The sequence below is a fragment of the Thunnus albacares genome, chromosome 23 (genome assembly GCF_914725855.1).
Source record: "Thunnus albacares chromosome 23, fThuAlb1.1, whole genome shotgun sequence".
NCBI lineage: Eukaryota > Metazoa > Chordata > Actinopteri > Scombriformes > Scombridae > Thunnus > Thunnus albacares.
Window position 1 is genome coordinate 5,855,389 of NC_058128.1, and position 20,921 is coordinate 5,876,309.

Consider the following 20,921-nt stretch of genomic DNA (forward strand, 5'->3'; position numbering starts at 1 on the left):
CTCTTATTTAAAATAGATATTCCCTTTGAGTATTATGCTTTGTTATATTTACTCTAAATAAGAGCAGTGGTCAGACTTCAGGCAGCTGATAGAAGCACATAATGCTAAATGACAGTGGCATGCTGCTTTCAAGTGCTCCTTGTAAACTCTAGCTTCCGTGTTGTTTTGAAAATGTATCTTCATTATTTTATTAATCAATTGAATGTGTATTTAACATTTATGTTTATGTTCTCTGTTATTCTTCTTTTGGTGGTCATAACCAGCTTGAAGGACCGGTGGGATCTGAATTTTTCTACAAGGCTACAGAGATTTTGATATTTTCTGGATGTCAAACTGCACTGCTTCATCTTTGGAAAAAAATCAATAAAAGCATTTCAGAAGAAGAAAAATGTGTCTGTCATGCAGTTTGCTCTGCTGTGTGTTAAGTTACAGAGACAGAATGATTCTTCTACTTTAAGTTTAAACATCTGTTGACTTGTCCACACCCAGATATGTGACCAGAAACCTTGAGGGGTCAGTTCTGAATACAGACACTGTGGAGAAGTGTACTGAAAATATTTGTGTAGCCTACATGTTGATGGCGATTAAGGACAAACCCCGGTACCAGCTCTTAAAGGAATTTGGCACAACTTCACCTACTGTATTTCCAAAGTGCAACTTTTTTTCAGCAACTGAGAAACCCAAGAACTGAGACAAAAACATGCAGTCAAGGATGGAGTCCTCTCTGCTGTGACACCACCTGAACGTCCCCAAAGCTGCCTGTTAAGTCTGTCTTGGACCAGAGAATGAACCCTCAGTATCCAGGACTCAGTTTAGTGTTTGTATATCAGGATGTTCACCTATATCTACCATCAGCACTGTATAATAATCAATATAATCAATATTAGCACTGTATAATTATAGAGTTGGGGCATCAAATTGCAATTAACAACATTAAAATAGAAATCATTTATTTTCACATTAATAATGACTGTGGCAAGAACTCCTTTTCCTCCCTCTGAGACCAAACACAGTGGTCTGTATTCATCACTGTGTCCAAAGCAGGAGCATTAAATGAGTCACCTCAACAACCACACAAAGAAGATGTTAAGGAATGAATATTTAAGCTGTTACCATTCAACCATCTGAATGTTTGAAAGCACTTTTATTCTAATAGAGTGTAAGCATGTTGTGTTGAGCCCTGTAAGAGCAGCCATGACACTTTTGGAAACAAAGAAGCCAGAAATGTCAAAAAAATAAATAAAATCATCGACTTTGAAACACTCAGGAGAGAATAGACAAACAACAGTGCATCAACACTTGAAATAAGTTGAAAAATACATGTTTTCGCAGAAACATTATTAATATTTTAATAGAAATTAGAGCAGAACATTTAGTCCTACAAAAGCCTGGTGGGATAACAGAAGAAAAATAAAGTATTAAACGCATAAATCAGAGTGAGAGCCACATCCAAATGGCCATTTTTGTCTTTAACCCAAAAAAAGCATTAATAAACCGTGTTTAATCCTCAAAAAAAGTACAAGAAATACGTCAGTTACATTAAAAACATCTGGGTCATGTTGGGTCAAGTGTCGATTATAAACTGCAGGTTGGGAAGGAAAGAAAAGCCGCCTAGTGGGGACAACAAGTAAAACATGTCCCATGTTTCTTGCTTGGTGTCAAAAAAAGGGAAATCTGTGTGAATACAAGTGATGAACATACAAGAAAATAGACTAAAAAATTATAATAGATTGTTCATAAAATCCTTCTTAATCCCAAACTTTAAGTTGAATCTTGCTTCAAGTCATAGCTGCTCTTCTTCTTGCTGTCTTTAGATCTACTTTTTTCAGGGATTTACTCACAACTACAGAAAATTCCTACGCGCTGTGAAGGCAGCAGCAGCAACAATCCAAATTACCACCGACTCATCCAGGCGTGGGGACTGACAACACTTCCATCCCTCTCTCTTCAGTGGGTGGGTGTAATTTTTCTTCTCCACATCACACCGTGGAGGACTCAGAGACACTGGAAATAATGTACCACTTATCTTTTTGAGCTTTAAAGGGAGAGAAAAAAAAAAAAAAAACAGTGCAAGATGCTGCTGCTGTTGACTGTGCTGGTGATGTGCCTCAGCCCGAGCATACTGGGGCAACTGGAGGAACCCCAGTTTGGAGATGATATTGATTCCGATTTGACAGACTTTGATTTAGATATTGTGAGTAAGGCATTTAAAAGATGGAGATGGTGCACTTTCTGGTGTCTGGATTTCCTCACCTGACTATCTTATTGTGTCCACAGGCACCGCGCAGGGTCCCTCGGCAGGTGAAAACTATATTAACAAAGGTAATGTCAACTTTTCTGCGGGTCTATGAAGCTATTTGAGCCTCGAGAGTGTTGATGTTAGTGTTTGTCTACTAAATTTAGAAATTAAAGGTGTTATAGACCTGAGTTTTTTTAAATTAAAGAGAAGATAAACATCGAAATTTTAAGAGATTCATTGAAATTCAATTAAGAAGCAACCACAGTTTGTAGATAAATATTAATCTTGTGATCTGTCAATGCTCTGGGAGTTAATGAGTTAATGGTTTAAGCTTAAAGTTAATGAAACCCCCCCTTGCCAAAGCATTTGATTAGTGACCTGGAATGCATGACCTAGTTTAAGTTCTTTAGAAACACTGTATTTTGTCATTTTAAACTTGTGCGCTTTGGGCGTGACGCACAGGAGATCCGCCAAGCGCGCAGATGTGCCAGAGGAGCTGTAATGCGCTGGATCATAGCTCATGGGAACAAATTCCTCTGCCTCTGCTTGGTTATTGTAACTATGGGGAAACCCTGTTTTCCTTGGATGAGTTGTCTGAGGTGATAGAATATTAATTTGGAGAGCTGTTAATACGCACAGCAGGAGTGCGTAAAATCATCGGCGCAATCAGTGATCTTCAGTGGAAAAAAATAAAAAATGCATAAATTTTTTCTTCTGAGCAGCAGACCAAACCTCACATCCAAGAACTCTCCATCAAGACCACCATCATCTCCCGCTATGCCTTCACCGCGGTGTACTGCGCCATGCTCAACCGGCACTCCGCCGCTGCTGAGGGCGTCTTCCAGTTTCAAATCCCCGCTGGCGCTTATGTCTCCAACTTCACCATGTAAGAACACACGAGATGCAACAATAATTCATAGACAGTGGATCTAAAAATCAGAATAGGATGATTAAAACATAATTAGGATACAAGGTGTGAATTTATATGCACATTTATCACCTGGAAACCTTGTATATCATAGAAAAAAACTGCCTTTTTAACCTTAAAGAACATTTATTCTTGATAAAATCCAGCAGGATTTGACAGACTTTTATAAGAAGATGGAAAATATTCTGAAACCAATGCATGCAGAAAAAAAAGCCTAAAATTAATGAAAGAAGGAAGATCTACTTGACCTCCCGTCAACTATTATGACCACAGTTCAACCAGAGTTGTGAGCAAATCAACCAAAGAGTGATTTTGCTCTCTTGGATTGTTTCATTTAAAGGATTTTAAGAAGCCTGAAGCTGTTTAAACAACCAGTATTTCAGGGAAAAAAGGGCAAAAATTAAAGAAAAGTCAGAAAAATGAATATGTTTTTTTGTAAAGTAAATATTTCCATCTTGTGACCCCTCGGATTTATCTTGACTCCTGACCTAGAGGTTGGAAACAACTGCTGTGCAATCATGTTTAGCAATCAGCCACCCTCGAGTCCTGGCATGAATAGCATTAAAATTGAGAGCAGAGATCAAGCCGTGAATGCCAGAAATCTTTTTAGAAGCCACAAACAAACCAAAAAAGTGCCATTCAGAGAGAATATTCATCCTTCTAAAGACGGTTAAATTATCTAATAACAACATCATCATGTCTGTCTTTGCTCTAATTTGTCCCAGAAAGTAATTCAATTTTGCAAATTTGAAAGCTCTGGAAGATATTTTATGGAGGAAATTTAAAGCAGGATTTAATGAAATGACAGATGCTGTAAAAGCTGGAGGGATTTTAGTCCCATTGTGCCTCTCATGTACTACTATTACATTCGAGTCCCAGTGCAATCACTGAATATCTGATTCTCCAAAAAAGAAATAATTGGCAATCTTTGAAAAACTCAGAATCTTGTTTAGCAACCTAATCGCTGTCATGAAGATATTTCCTCCTCCTCCTCCTCCTCAAATACTCTTCTAATCATCTGGTTGAAAGAGCATGTCGTCTCCTGCGTGATAAAATCATTAGATGATAAGATGATAAGATTTTTAACCAGTTTTCCAAGTTGTGACTCTGTTTCCTAAACCAAACCAAGATAACAGCCAGAGAGAGACATATCTGTTTGCTCAATTTGTCCCACATAAACCAAAATTAAATCATTATCAGTTATATTGGTAACAGTAAGAACATATGCCATTGGACGCTTAGCTCTGACTTGAATGTAACGGTAATATATAAGGGGCGCAAACTGGAGCTTAAGGGATTTATGATGTTTCAGTTGCCATGGAGATGTGAGCAAAGTGCCTTTAAAGAACGGACAACTTTTTGTACTCTTAAACACCAAAGTTCATTCATGTGCAGGACTGTTAACCGTAAATAGGGAACAACAGGATTTTGTCCACAAATTCAGTCTTTTGTCCAAAGAAACCCCCAGTTAAACTGTGACAATAGGTGGTCCTGAATATGAGGAACCGCTCTAATCCTCGACCTTTGACCCCGTGCACCAGGATCATCGGAGGGCGTGTCTACCAGAGTGAGGTCAGGCCGAAGCAAAAGAGGGTCAAACAGGAGAACGGCAAACCCAAGAACAAAGAGTCAGGTGACGCAAGGTAAGACGAACCTGAGAGAGACTCTGTGTGTGTGTGTGTGTGTGTGTGTGTGTGTGTGTGTGTGTGTGTGCACGTTTGAATATGTGTGTGGCCACTCCTGCGGTCTGATCCCCCCTCAGGCGTCTCCTCCTAATTACACAGCAGAACTCGCGCCCTCTAATGTTCCTATTTTGCGAACAAAGATTAATAAGATCCCGACTAAAACCTCTTCTACCACAACTAGGCAATCACAGAGAGCAAGTGTTTTATGTGCAAGTGTATATGTGCGTGTGTGTGTGTGAGCAGCCTGAGGCGAGTCTGGAGTAACATCATCGCTCCAGAGACAAGAATTGTCGTATAAATATGCGTGTGACCCCGCTGAGCCAAAGGGTGACATATGGAAGAAGTGACATCACATTTCCATCTGTCAAGGCGAAAAGTGACATTTCATAAAATGAGATTTTGTGATTCACTGACTCCGCTGTAAACAGCAGAGCAGAAAAGGAAGGAAAAGGGGGGGGGGGGTGAAATGGAATATGTGAGATTAGACAGAAGCAGCACTTCCATATTCATAACATCACTTCTTGGACCGTTCCACCTCTTCTGTACTCCTCCCTTTCCTAATTGCTGCAATGTTTCTCTTTTGCTGTCATCTATATTTAATATTCTGTCTGTTTACAGCTTGTGCTCTTTCAATTTCAGTGTATTTATCATATTTTTATCTAATCTGCTAACACTCAAATGTGAAGAGGGCCTGAGTCAGAAAAGCAGCATCATGGCACCTGTTAAAGCTTCATACTTTTTAACATATAATGAATATTTAGCCAAAACACAACAAATATAAGTGCACCAAAACACACTATCAAACCAGCAGTTTAAAAAAAATCTGTTTAAATTTGTAATATTAAAGCCACTATGTGTAGAATTTGAAAATTTCGAACTTTTGCATCCCCTAGTGGCTGTAATAGAAATTACACTGTTGCAGATAATAAAGCACATACACCAATCTGATCCAGGTACATTGACATTGAAGGGTTGAAAGCAACGTATAGACAGCACAGATTATCATTGGGATTGTTTAATTTTTCTACAAACAAAACTCATAAATAAGCCTAAACATATGAGCTTTTAATTAAACAAGAGGTTGCAAAGTTTTTCAAATAATTTTCCATTTAGCGACATGTTGATGAAGGAGTATGCAAATTAATTTTTGACCTCCCTGACCTCTGAAAATATATTACTGACATCATAAAAAAATCTGCTTATCTGGAGAAATAAATGCAGCAGATAATGACAGTAACAACAACAACAAGAAACTATCATTTATCTAGCGTGGAATCAATTAAAATGATCATGTATTAGAATTTATAGTATCAATCCCCTCCATTTCCATTACTACCAACTTTTTCCCAAAGCATTCACTGTGATTGATAATGTGTAAGTTTCACATTTGAAGCTTGATATTCTTCCACTACCACACAGAGATGAATGGCTGCATAGAAGATACAAAATGGGCATTTAAAAACGTAAAAAAACTAGAGTAGGGTTTGGAAAGCGAGCAGTAATTTAAAGCAACTATTTACATATTCCAGAATTTGGCGCCATCCATTGATAGTATCAAAAAAGACACATAAAGTATGTAAATGTGATTTGTAGCAGACAGGTTCACATGCAACACACAAGCATAGTTGTTTAAATATTTTTGAAAGCCAATATTTTTAACAGAAATCTATTTTATGTGCATAATCCTCTGGTGAAGTACTGCTGACATTGAAGTGAACAGATTCTCCCACTGTTTCATTCCCCTCCAGTCCTGAGCCGGAGGTGGAGGTTTTCAAGATGTCGGCCAGCATCCCGGGTCGGAACAGGGCCATCTTCTTGCTTACCTATGAGGAGCTCCTGCAGCGCCGCCTGGGACACTACGAACATGTGACCAGCCTGCGGCCCTTGCAGTTGGTCAGCCGCCTCAGCCTGGACGTCACCATCGTCGACCACTCGACAATCACGGACTTGCAGGTGCTGCCGCTCCGCAACGGCAGGAGCACCGGCAGGAGCAACGGCGCTGCATCTGCACCTAAAACACCAGGTTTACAGATGTCTTACCATTTCATCATATATTTTTATCTCATGTATATCACCTGTTCTTGTATTTTTAATTCCATGCTACATGTTTAAGCAAACAAATATGTTTTAAAATGGGATAAGGGAGCATACCACACACATAATAACTGTAAATATCATAATCTACTCTTTATAGATATCAAATTAAAGGGAAAAAAGGTCACAGCATCATTTTTAGAGTGCCCTGCCACCAATTCAGCTCCGCATTTGGGTCAGGGCCACTTGACTTGTTTCAGAGTTTTGTTCTTGATCCAGTTAAAACACAGACCTGCTTCCTGTTTTGTTCTCCAGCCAAGCCCGAGCTTCCTGTCACCACTGCGATCACAAATGAAAACAATGTCTGCAAGATTACCTTCAGCCCCAACATCATCCAGCAGGCCAAGATCACCACCAACGGCAACCTGGGAGACTTTGTGATCCGCTACGATGTCCAGAGAGACATGGGGATCGGAGACATACAGGTGAAGAGCACGTGATGTGAAAACCAGACGGTGGAAAAGCATTAAAAATTGAATAGTTTTCATATTTCTAATGCATGCACACAAATTTCCCATCCAGCTACACGCACACGCATACATCCACCCACCTGTTAGTCATTAATTTCTCTGGCTTCCTGCCACAGGTCTTACTCTGCTGCCAAACTCTTCCGTCTGTCTTCAGAGCAATCTTAAGTTTGCCATTCATACACAACTACTGCACCTGGTCTCAATGCCGCTCACTGCTGTATGTCTGTCTCTCTTTCCCAGGTTTTAAACGGCCATTTTGTCCACTACTTTGCTCCCAAAGACCTCCCCGTTGTACCCAAGAATGTGGTGTTTGTGATCGATACCAGCGCCTCCATGTTGGGGACCAAGATGAGACAGGTAAAGCAGCACGCTCAGTTGAAAACCAGTATACAGGAAGACATTCACAGTGTGCAAAATTAAACTCAGCCATCATTGGTAAGTTCTACTATAATTGGAGATGGAGAAAGTTTTATGCAAGTTTTAGCACATTTGCTAAAATTCATGTTTAACTTTACATTTTTGATTAATACATTTCCAGCCATTGGTTTTAGATCATGTCCAAATTGTGTGAAACATACTTTGCATAGGTAACATTCATTACTGCTGCATGGTAATACCAATGAAAACAGAAATAGTTTTGAAGTCCCTCCTATGAAGGCACATTTAATCGCTTATGTGAAGCTCCAACATTCGGGATATGAGAGTTGACTTTTAAACACTACTGCATTTATGAACAGTGTTGTCAGGAAATTTAACATGGAAGACAAACAACATGCAAACATAAACCATGATGAAAAAATAAGGTGAATTTGGTAGCATCTTGCATTAAATCTTAAATCGAGACTGTCCTCCCAAAAGAAACAACAGCATCAATCGTTTGTAAAAATGATCTTTCCATAATCCTATTTTTTGTGCCAAACCTAAACAAACCATATCACCAGAAAGCATTTGTTTTTCAGTGATTTGTAACCATTTTGGAAGGCACAGACGAATTATGTCGTCCTCCAGATGGGGGCATTAGATCAGAAAACACTGATACATTTACAAACGTATTTTAATAATTAGTTTGGAGGACTTGTTGTAAGACACTGGTTCCCGACCTGGGCGTCCCAACCTCCACTAGGGGTTGATAAAGCTTGATGGGGGGTCACAAGGTCCCCTTGATTTTAAGGGGTGTAAGGTTTTTGGTTTTTGGTTTTTTGATACATGTCTCACCATTTAATTCATTTATCTGAAGAAAACAACACAATTAAAGTGTTATTTAGAAGGTTTACATCTGTATTAATGAAGAAAAATAAACAAAGACGTAACTTATAACTTAGTTACAAGGATATGGATGTAGTGTAGAGGTGAACACAAGTCATATCCACAGAGGCTTCATGCTCTGCAAGCCAGCCAAATAGCCTATTCCTGCATTACAAAAGTAGGTAGTTAAAACAACCAAAGAGCTAATGGAAAAACGGCCAATTAGTCTTGAGTGGACTGTAAAACAGTAAAATAGGTTTCCCCTAAGAGAAAAGGTTGGGAACTATTGTTATAATTAGGTGTGAATGGGATAAAATATGTAAAAACATCAGCATGGTCCTTTAAATTTTGATTTGTCACTTCCAGTTTCTGCTAATGTTCATTCTTGACTCCAGAATTAAATTTGAGCAATTCTGATGGGTCTTAATTAGAGTAGACATCTGCTGCAGCCCGTCTTTGAAACCAAGGCTGATGTGTTCGGTGTGTTTTCACTATAAAAATCTTATTTAATGCAGCTATAGCTTCGACCTTGGAGCAGAATTCCAGATATGAAATCATTTTTACTTTCACAGAGTGTGTCAAGAGAAAATGTGAAGACAGGCTTGCCTCCATGTGAAGCAATTTACAATGTTTTCTTGCAGAAATTCAACCGTTGCACTGAATCAGAAACCTGACAGCCCACCTCCTCACACCCACACTGGAATATCAATATCAGACCTTTTCCCCCATCTGCAATAGCAGGAAAATCCCTCCCTCCCCTCTCTGGTCAGACTCAGAGTTGATCTCTGCAGCTGCCACGAGCGAAGAGTGCAGAAACAGACAAGAGAGCAGAGAAACTGAAAAAAACATTAACTGCCAGAAAGAAAAGTGGAAATATACTGTACAAGGCCGTGCTGTGAGGGAGGAAGGTCAAGGTCTATGGGGTAATGGAACTTTCTAGACAATGGCACCCTCGACCCCTTGATCTATCCCCCCACCCATCGCCAGCCCCCAGTGGGCCGCAGGAACAGAACAACAAGTGTGTTTTGATGTGGCACCACAATAGAGGGTTTCAGTATGGGTCAGTCAGTGGTTCTGACCCCTGCTGTATACAGCCCATATAGACGTCTGTAAACCCCCCCAAGTGCCAAATTATACATGGCACCCACGCTCAGGGCTGCAGATCTGGAGATGATGACACTGTGAAGCTGCAGGAATGACAAGCAGGAGGAAGTTTTTTAAGTTTATTTAAAAATTATTTGATGATTTTTTTGTTTGTCTTTGTATTAGAATGTGGACATCCAAGACAAGCCCGTTTTGAGCTCTAAGAGAGGGACAATCTAATGTAGACAAAAACATAATTTTCTTGCAGGAAACAGCTCTTTTCTCCAGAAAATGATTAACTTTCTGGTGAATTAATGTTTCACCTGCAACTGAAGCTCTTTCAAACTCTCTATTTTGAGATATAAGTACTGAAATACTCAGTTTAACTAGCTTACTGTGTCCATACAATGCTGGATGCTAGTTTTCAACATCAGCAGCAGCAACATGTGTGTTTAATTGATGGGATGTGTAGCATTACAATATAATAAGCATGACTGAACCACAGAGATCATAACCAGGTTGTATATCCAGAGACTCGGCATAAATTCAACATATACAGAATATAAGTAAAGTAAATATTGGCACAAGATGTAAAATAGTTGTCCCGCCAGCAGTATAATTATCACAAACCCATATCAAGACCTTTGGAATCAATTATTTCTCTTTCTCTATGACTCTCTCTCTCAGACTAAAGACGCTTTGTTCACCATCCTGAGGGATCTGCGTCCAGGTGATCACTTTAACTTCGTCAGCTTCTCCAACAAGATCAAAGTTTGGCAGCCGAATCGTCTCGTACCGGTCACACCCCTTAACGTCAGAGATGCCAAGAAGTTTATTTACACGCTGATGCCCACTGGAGGTGAGACGTTACTTCAGCGCCAATGGAAAAATGAATGTCTTACCGTGTTCCAGTAGTTTCTCATAGTCTTCTTTACCTGATTCCTGTATGCTCAGTCAATACTGTCTGTACATCTGGTAGATGAATATGATTCTCTTTGTTGTTTTAATTTTATCATCAGCAGTTGCCTATATTGAACTCTTAACTTGAACCATGTGTTTTTTATGGTTTGCTCAATACTTTTCCTGGACAGAAAATGGTGTCCCCATTAAAAAACTCATAGCACTCACTCTACTGGTACTGTAGGCTGAAAGTGGAAAAACACATTTTTTATAAGCTTTCACTTTCATTTTGCGTAAGGACAATAAAAACTATAAATTTTGACTTAGTAACTGTATTTCCATTTCTTTGACATTTTCATGAGCAACAATCTCTCATGACGTCCCTCCACTGCAGGCACAAACATCGATGATGCCATTAATACTGGCTCCACTCTGCTTCGTGAGTACCTCTCGGGCCCTGACGTCAGCCCCAACAGTGTCTCTCTCATTATTTTCCTGACGGATGGACGGCCCACAGTTGGGGAGATCCAGTCCACGACGATCCTGGGGAACACCCGCTCAGCTGTGCAGGAGAAGTTCTGCATCTTCACCATCGGGATAGGGAATGACGTGGATTACCGGCTGCTGGAGCGCATGGCTTTGGAGAACTGTGGGATGATGAGACGCATCAACGAGGAAGCTGACGCCAGTGCTATGCTCAAAGGGTGAGAATGTATTTTCTGCTCTGTTTCTCTGTGAAGCCAGAATATATAGAAGTTTTACATAAAACATCTCTACCCTCAAAGCCCATCTTATCCTCCAAACTAACTAACTAACTGTTAGTTGGACTTTCCAAGGTGTCTGTATGATGACAATCTTAAATTACTAAAAATAGCAACCAAATTGGGGATTTCTCACTATCTCAGCTTCATGGGGTTGACCAACCTGGAAGGATGGGGGCAACAAATCCAATGGTGTTAATTACTGTAGAAGAAATGGAGAAAACATCTTTTATATCCAAGTTAAAAAATTATCTGAAATTGCTCTTGAACTTGTTCTTGAAACTGGACTGAAACTGGTCTAAGACCAGTCTGGCAACGTGGTCTGGATGTGGTCTAAAACTGGTGTGAAACTGGTCTAAAACTGATCAAAGACTGGCTTGACAATGGTTGGTGCTAGACTGGATCAGCCAGAGGAACGATTTGCAAAACCTCACCTTAATCTAACCCCACTCACGAGAGTTCATCCCTCTGTCTGTTCCAACCTAGCATTTACCCTTGACAATGTGGTCTGGAAGTGGTCTAACACTGGCCTGAAACTGGTCTTAAAGTGGTTTGAAAATGTGGTCTAAAACTGATCTTAATCTGGCCTGACACTGGAGAAAAAGTGTACTAAAATCTGTGTGAAATTGGTCTACATCAATCTGGAAATGGTTCTCAATTGCTTTGACAATGTGGTCCAGATGTAGTCTAAAATTGGAATGAAACTATTCTAAAAGAGGTAAAACAGATCTAAATCTGGCCTGACACTGGAGAGAAAATGTACGAAAATCTGTGTGAAACTGGTCTAAAACAGTCTGAAACTGATCTAACACTATTCTGAAAATGTGGTCTACGAGTTGTCTAAAATTGGTCTGAAACTGATCTAAATATGGCCTTATGCTGAAGTGAAAGTAATCAAAAACTGCTCTGAAACTGGTCCAAAACGGGCATTAAAATGGCATGACAGAAGCCACAAGTCCCTTTTCAATATTACACCCGCTGTGTCTGACAACATAAAGAGAGAAAATTTTATTTTTTGATTTTTATAGAAGCCAACATTCCTGTTTATTTTTTTGTTTTTTTAAAATACAAGATATGGTCACCATATTGTCATCTGTTCAAAATACATCTGTTGCTTGTTCCTTCCTCAAATACTTTTGTGTGTCCAGCTGCAGCATTCTTCACTGTGGTGTTTTTACTTTGCACTTCCTGAAATCACTAATTAATCAAACTGGATTTTCTGTTTGTTTCCACTAAACACACACTTGACACTTGGGTATTTAATCATGAAATACAGCTCATTTGTGTTAGGATATCATTGATTATTACTTTAAATAAAAAGTATAATCCACTTCTTATTAATCAATTAGCTGTCCTTAATCCCTCGCTTCTCCCCTCTGACACGTCCCTCCATCTCTCATCGTGCTACGAGGCAACGAAGACCGCAAATGTGACGGTGCTGACAACAGACCTCTTTAATCAACTTCAACATGTGACAGCCACAGACTACAACAGCCACCCTCTTTCTCTCTTTTTTTTTTCTTGTCCTTTACACACAACCCTCTTCTCTCTCTCTCTCTCTCTCTCTTTCTTCCGCACTCGGACACACGAGGTGTTTGTTCAGTTGAGCAGGAATGTGTGTGTGTTGTGAAACCTGCGTCTGAGTATGTACGTGGGGTTAACAGATAGACTCCGCAGATAATAGCCCTCGTCCTGCTTGAACAAACATGCTGGTTAAGAGGTGAGGAGGTTTACTGCAGCGTGACAACAAGGACAGAACAGGACTTATATATACACACATACGCAGTCTTAACTTTATACACACTCTTTTATGAATGTGCACCCAAACTCTCAAGTGGGTGGGGTGGCAGTAGCTTAGAGAGGTTGAACAAGCAGATTTATGGCCGGAAGGTGGCTTGTTTGAATCAACAAAACATTTGACGAAATCTTTTGCTCCTTTAGAAACTAATGTGCCCTCGAGCAAAGGCAATGAACCCCAACACTGCTCTGCTTGAACAGTAGAAGAATAGGGTACAGGGCAAACACACCTCACATTTGGATACTGTTTGTGTAAAAGTAAGCAATAAGACGGGGGCTCTACACTGCAGTATGTTGCTACAAGATATTGGTAAGCAGACAAAATAAGATCCAAAAAGTCCAGTTCTATGGCATATAAAAGTCAAAAACACTGCACACTGATTTACATTATAATCCTTCTATCTATCCTCTGAAAGTTCTCACCGCAGAATTAACTGGCTCCACCATCTTGCTTTGAACTTGAACTTGCACGACGGTTCAAGTGGAAACTATCCTCACCAGATAAACAACAGCATTTCTCTTATGTTCGAACAATGACCCACAGCTCTGACGCTGGAAATTACCCATGTTTACACTTTCCTAACAAACGACTTTCATGCAAAGAATATCCGGTCTCTCTTTCAGGAGCGATTGCAGAAGTAGCGTGAAGTGTTCATAGCGCCGCTTAAGTGAGGGACTTGTTTCATAGGCTGTGTTTCACAACTTGTCTGCTAATTTCTCAGAGTCTAACTTTAACCGAGTAGTTTTAGTGACCTAATCGTAACCCAAACCTTAGTTATAGAGGTGGTAGACCATAAAACACTCATAGGAATTGTTTTTCTTAATGGACATATGGGTGATTTTGGGAGGCACTCACCAATATGGACAAAAGATCAAATAACACTTATAGGCAGCGACTAACAGTCTATATTTTGCTGTTTAGATATGACGTGGCATGCTAAGACCTACTCTGCGTGGTATTTGCATTTGCACATATCTGCACTGCAGCAAAAGCAGATCCAGCATCAAACTTTTAGCCTGTGTTTATTTGCTGTAGCACTATATGACAGCACCCCTACTTCACTGATGCAGCGGCCTCAATGAAATGAAGAAGCCACCGTTGTGTGAATGTGCTTAGAGAATTTACAAAATACCTTGATTTTCGACTTGCAGGGATCATATGACTGTCTCTGTATCATTTTTTAACACATTCAGCTACAATCCCAGGTGTCTTCTTGACCCTTTCTAGGTTCTACGATGAGATAGGAACTCCTCTGCTGTCTGACATAAGGATCAACTACACTGACGACTCGGTCCAGTACGTTACTCAGCATCTCTTCACCAACTACTTCAATGGCTCTGAGATCATCATCGCTGGCAAACTGACCAACCAAAGTGCAGAATCACTCCATGTCCAGGTAACCGCCAGCAACAACGACAAGAGCATCATCCTGGAGACCGACGTGCCGCTGCGGCATCGACAGATAGAGACCGAGAAGCATGTGAAGGCTGCTACAGCAGCATTGGCATCTGGATCTAAGACTCCAGGGTCAGGGGTCGCACAGGAATTAGGAGTCGCTTTGGGTTCGATTGCGGAAGACTTTGTGGAACGCGTCTGGGGTTACTTGAGCGTCAAGGAGGGTCTTCGGTCGCGGCTGCGCAGTCAAACTAGCAAGGAGAGGGAAGACCACATCAAGCAGGCCACCAATCTGTCTATGAACTACCACTTCCTCACTCCCCTCACCAACCTGGTGGTGGAGAAGCCTGAGGTCTTGGCTGACGGCACCATGGCCCCGACGCCCACCAACGCCCCGGCTGCTGGTAAGCCTCCCTCATCTTTCTCACCTGCCAACGAGCTGCCAGGTGACACAGAGGACGGAAAGCCACAGAAACCCGACGGGAAGAAGCCAGGAAGCCTGAGTTCAACTCCAAGCAACACGCTGGGTGAGGTTTTGTCTTCCAAATTTGATTATTGTACATTATGTGTGAAAAGTCTGCAGCCAGAGGGAGACCAACAAGTAGACAAAAAGTAAATCTGATGGTTACAAGCAGGACTGAAACCTACAACTGCAACAAAGGAATACTTTACTGAAAATGCCCTAACATGATGGCAGCTGTAGTCAACTTGGATTCACAACGGTAACAATGGATTGAAATGGTGACAAAGTTTTATATATATATTCTTTATATAAGTATCATTATATCTACTACAACTTCTCGATCCACTCGAGCATAATCCACTGCAACACAGTCCACAGTCAGAATGTTCTATATATTGATATAAAATATTCATCTATATATGTATGTATGATATAAAATATTGTATATTGCAAAGTAAGCTTGTTGCTAGCACAGTTAGCAGACCTTTGCTGCACAAAACTATATGTTCCAATAGCCTATAACGAAAGTAAACAGCTAACTACACTCACAACAGATACGGAAGCTGGTTATTTAGCCATGTTTTAAAGAGAGAAAATATTATTATAAATAAAATATAGTAAAAATATGCCTATACACAGCTTCTGGATGTTAGCATGGTTAGCTGTTTACATTTGTTGTTTAATACTAACTAAAGCAAACATAGTTGCTTGCGAGAACGGTTAGCTAACTTTAACAACAGCTGTATAATCTGGAGAAAATGTGGCTAAATATACGGTTATCATTTGTCTCAATCAGGGACAGCAGTTTATATTTTTGTATTTAGTGATATTTTAGTAAATTATGGCAAAAACATTAGCAATAGGAAGTCCCTTAGCAGATTAATTGATAGCAGGGAGGTGGATTATATTGCAGGAGAGAATTTTGTACGATACTTTTTTCTATAATTGTTATAACAGGTGTGAATCCAAGCTGACTGCAGCTACAGATCCGGCTTTCAAGCCTCAACAGGGTGATACTTAAACTGTAGATTTTTGGTGGAATATTTATTTCAAGCAAACATCAAGAAACAAAAATCTTTTCTCTCCCTTTCGGCACTGTTTTACACTAATAACTGTCCCACAAGCAGTTAATGTCACTCAAATGGAATATTTTAAGAGGAAGCATTAAACAATGGCAGCCCTCTGACTCATATTCTCTTCCTTGTAGGTAAAGTTGAGAGGAGACCAGCCAAGAAATCCATGACAATCTCCAAAACATCGGGTAACTCCACATTCTCCCCCTCATGTAAACAGTTGTAAGATTTCCCCTGCCTGTTTCATCTGATAGCCTCTGAACCCTATATACTGTATACATGTGTGCAGTGGTTATGAGGCTCCATAAGAAGACTTGAAAGAGAGGAGAGGGGGAATGTACAGTAAACTCTCTCTCTACCCTCTGTGTGGGGGCGGCCTGTAATTTGGATGTTCGTCAGACAGGCGAGGTGTTCAGGGATGTCTCTGAACATGACTTGGAAAGAGGAAAGAACACACAGGGTCTAATTGAAATACCAGCACAGGCACTACGTGGTACTTTAAACATGCAAGTGCGTGTTCACGAGCGCACACGCACATACACTGCGGGCGAACGGTAGAGCGTTGAGAGTTGAGAAGTGGATGTTTGTGTTACATTGAAGAGAGGGACCCCATCAGAGGCAGTTAGTGAGGGTTAATGACCCTGTCATTACTGTTGCTCTATCATCTCATCACTTCTCTGTTCATCTTAGCTGGGTTCTCACAAGTCTGAGGAGACTCCGGCTTAAGATGTAAACCATCTGACAAAACAGAAACTAAACTCGTGGTTATGGAGCTTTTCCTTTAAAAATCAGAAAACAATGCAAGACAGCAGATCGGCCATTGTCTTTATTTGTTTATCGTTTTAAACTAGGTCGAGGCCTTCTCATGCATACAAAGATGTCCAACTTTGGAGTGTGTTTAATGCCTTTATTTGATGGCCAACAATAGAGATGACAGGAAATGAGGGGAGATGACAGGAAATGGAGACAAAGGTCCCCGGCCATACGCAAACCTGGATGTTGTGGTTCACGGTTGGTGCATTAACACGTAAATCAACAGGGTGCCCAAATAAGACAAAGATTTCCGTTGTTTTTTCCTGTTTCTATATTAGAACAAAGAGAATTTCGTAATTTTGTTACTCCCAGCCCAGTTCTTCTTCTACTTTCTGTTGCATTTGTATCCAACTAGATACAAATACTTTTATGCTAGTAAAAAAGTTTATTTATTTGTATAGTACTTAAAAAAACATTTAATACATTAAAAATAAGAAAACTACTTTCTTAAACATTAAGATACATTTAAAATATTTTTAAATACATTACAAGAAAACATTAAATTACATTAAAAGTACTGGATAGTAAGGTTTGAACACTTCTCAATGAGTCTCAGCTAGTAACACTATCAGGGCCTTACAGGGTAAAAGATGGTATAAAAATGCTTCAATCTTTCCTGCTCCTTGAATTACCTCCAACAACCCTATAATACCAAATAAAACTGCATTCTTCTCCCTTACTCATACCAACATGTATGTCCAACCTCTCAAAGGTTGACCAGATAATTAATGGGACATGATGGAATAAAAACAATGTTATGATACACAAATTATACACAGTATTTTTCTTGAATCTTTGTTTTCTTATAAAACGCAGGTTTTGCTTCTTCAAGTCGCCAAATGTTATTCAAATGAAACAATCTGGGAAGTTTAGAGGTAGAGTTTCTCTGTTTGGTTGAACTGCTCACAACTTATAGACACCTGCAACCTGTTACAATGGGTCGCAAGAAGACATTGCTTTGTTTTAAGGGGTCACAAGCCAAAACGTTTGGGAACCATTGGTCTAATGAACTCACTGTTACACTGTTTACACTCTGTTCTTAACCATAAATGCAGTATGTTAAATTAAAATGGGTCATTTTACTTTTAGCAGTCTACATAGAGGCCCTCTTGTTATATTCCTGATGCTTGTGGCTGTTTTTTAAGCTTCTGTTTGTGTCCTTTGACTTTCGCTACCTCAGCGGATGGTGACCCTCACTTTGTGGTTGAGTTCCCCCTCAGTAAACTGACCGTGTGCTTCAACATCAACGGCGAGCCCGGGCACGTCCTCCGCCTGGTGTCTGACCACAAGTACTCCGGTAAGACTTGTGACGCATCGATAAATAAAACTCTTATTTCACGTCACAATTACATCATTTATGCCTTCTGTGGGTCATTTATGTCTTCAGGTGTGACCGTTAACGGTAAACTAATCGGGGCCCCGGCTCCACCAGGCAGCCACAAGACGCAACGTACCTACTTCAGCACCATCACCATCGTGGTGGATCATCCCAAACGCGCCTACATCGAGGTGACCCCGAAGAAAGTCATCCTGGACGGGCGGGATCGCATGGTTCTGCCCTGCCACTCCACAGTTTCCGTAGACAGCGGCGTGCTTTCGGTGGCCATTGTAGGAAAATCGAACGTGACAGTAACGGTCGGAGGAAACATCAGCTTTGTGATCCTGCTGCACCAGTACAAGAACCCAGCCCCCTACCAGAGAGACCATCTGGGGTTCTACATTGGCAACAGCAAGGGGCTGTCCCACAACTGCCATGGTCTGTTAGGTAAGTGTCGACAAGAGTTTGATCTTTTCACTTGCAATGAGTGAAGACTGGATAGATGGATACATGAAATCATTATTGGTCATTCAACATGACTAAAAGCCTGATATCAATCACTAAAGACTGCCATATTGATTACATTCCACTGTATCAAAACGTTGTGCAGTACTTTGATGTAAAGTGTCTCGAGGGTACCACTAGAAAAAGATTTAGAGTAAGAAGTTTCATGACAATCTGCATGTTTCAGTATTTCTTGGGTGGAAATTTAAGCCTGAAGGTGTCACTAAAAACATTAGGATTCATTACCTAAGCCACCATTTTCCACATCAAAATGCATTTACTGGTCATGGTGAACGCTCCTCAGCTAGTAAAAACACTTGTATAATGTGCTCTGCACCTCTGCAGTGACCTTTAGTCAAGTTCTTTTTTAATCCGTCTCTCGTGAGTCCCCTGACTTTACGCAAGGGCAATAAAGTATTACTCAATATACCTCGTCCTGGATGAAAGTGACGAGGGGAAATTTTAAACCACCCACTCATCAGATAACTTTCACTGGAACTACAGCACGGCATGAATGTCCTCTGTGAGTCCTGATCACAGATACTGAATTGCTTTTATGTCATGTGGCTTAAAACAAAAAAACATGTTGTGGTGTGGAAGGATTTTAATGATTAGTTTTACTGGTGCCGCTCTGCTGAACCTGCAGTGAAACCTGTCTGACTCTGGATTAATAAGCTACAAACCCAACAAAAGTGTTTAATGCTGTTTGAGAGTCTTTTCCTACTTGTCGTCAACACTTTTGAGAAGACCACTGCACCCGTGACACAGTGCTAAGTTGCAAGAAAGTGGAAGAAATATGGGAAAAAAAAGCTCTGCACACTTAAGTCCAATAAGTATTTAATGATAAAGTAAAGGTTTTGGTCACTAGACCTAAAATGGGCAAAGATTTAGTCACCAAAAGCTTGACTTCATCATGAAATCCTCTCTACTGTATATTTTTAAGTTACGGACACTGGCCTTCAAAGACTTTGAATTAATTTAAACCTCTGATTTATTCTACTTTTAGGTCAGTTCCTGTATGAAGAAGTAGGACTGGCGGAGCTTCCAGCAGAAGGAGACATGAAACCTTCGAAGGTCCTGAAGGTGAAGGAGCGTTCGGTGCCGGTGGTTCAGAAGAGCAGACGGATCTACAGCGGGACACAGAGCGTAAACTGCTGGTTCGCCAGGAACAACGCAGCAAAGCTGATAGACGGACTGTATGAGGACTATTTGATGTCACACATGTTCGACACAGCGGACCAGCCACACGGGACTAACAGAGTGTGAGACGACAGCCACGAAGCGTAGCTGTGGCGTTTAATTATTTGATTTAAATCTTAACTCATTTTACACTGTATCCGTAAATATCACGAGCCAATAGAGAAAGGCTGCGAACTCCAAATTTTCATGTTTCAGTTTCTTTCCTACCTACAGTTTTCTCCTTTAAATATATTTTTTTACTATTTCTAATGGAAATTTAATGTGTTTATTATATGATGTTTTTACAGTAATTTTGTAATTGTAAATAAAACATTTAAATCTACATTTTACAGTTGATTTTTGATACATAAAAGCAGGCAATTCTTTACTTTTGCCCCCAATTTGGGGAGAGTGTTTTTCTCACACGCCTAATATGTATGTCAACATGTCTTGAACGTGTCAACCTCAAGCTCAAGATCACACCTGGTTACCACGGAGACCAACCCCAGTAACTAACCCCTTGTCTCAGCGCCAATGACTAGATGCACACCTAGCATACATAACACACAAATACACACACACACACACACACCCCCCCCCCACATACACAGCTCCATAGTCCTCCCTGTCATCAGCTGGAGGTCACAGGGCTGCTCGCCCCGCCCACACAGGTGTGCTCCGGCCAGGTACCGCTCAGGTTTGTCTGTCATCGTGCTGCCCTGCCCCCGTCCGCTGCAGGAATTCACCACCACACACCCGGTTCATGTGTCAATCATCTTTATTCATAGTACAGATTAAAGAGATACATTCGGTAAGAAGCACTGTGGCAGTTTACAGCCTGTTGGTGACACTGACGCTGTGTCACTTTATCCACATGTTCATAATTTGGTTTATTAAAAAAAAAAAAACACGCAAGATACATCGGAATATAAAATAAAACATTATGGACAGAATATGTCAACTTGTAGTGTTT

General features: G+C 40.5%; 1 protein-coding gene across 1 annotated transcript; it reads left to right on the plus strand.

Moving 5' to 3' along the window:
• The first annotated feature begins 1,372 nt into the window (after positions 1-1,372).
• Positions 1,373-20,241, plus strand: itih5 (inter-alpha-trypsin inhibitor heavy chain 5). The gene is made up of 14 exons (XM_044343869.1): positions 1,373-2,194; positions 2,278-2,322; positions 2,962-3,125; positions 4,709-4,810; positions 6,601-6,875; positions 7,202-7,371; positions 7,657-7,773; positions 10,432-10,603; positions 11,039-11,348; positions 14,431-15,125; positions 16,269-16,322; positions 18,128-18,244; positions 18,335-18,712; positions 19,776-20,241. The coding sequence occupies exons 1-14, from the start codon at positions 2,075-2,077 to the stop codon at positions 20,033-20,035; spliced, it is 2,979 nt and encodes a 992-aa protein (XP_044199804.1). The 5' UTR covers positions 1,373-2,074; the 3' UTR covers positions 20,036-20,241.
• The last annotated feature ends 680 nt before the right edge of the window (positions 20,242-20,921 follow it).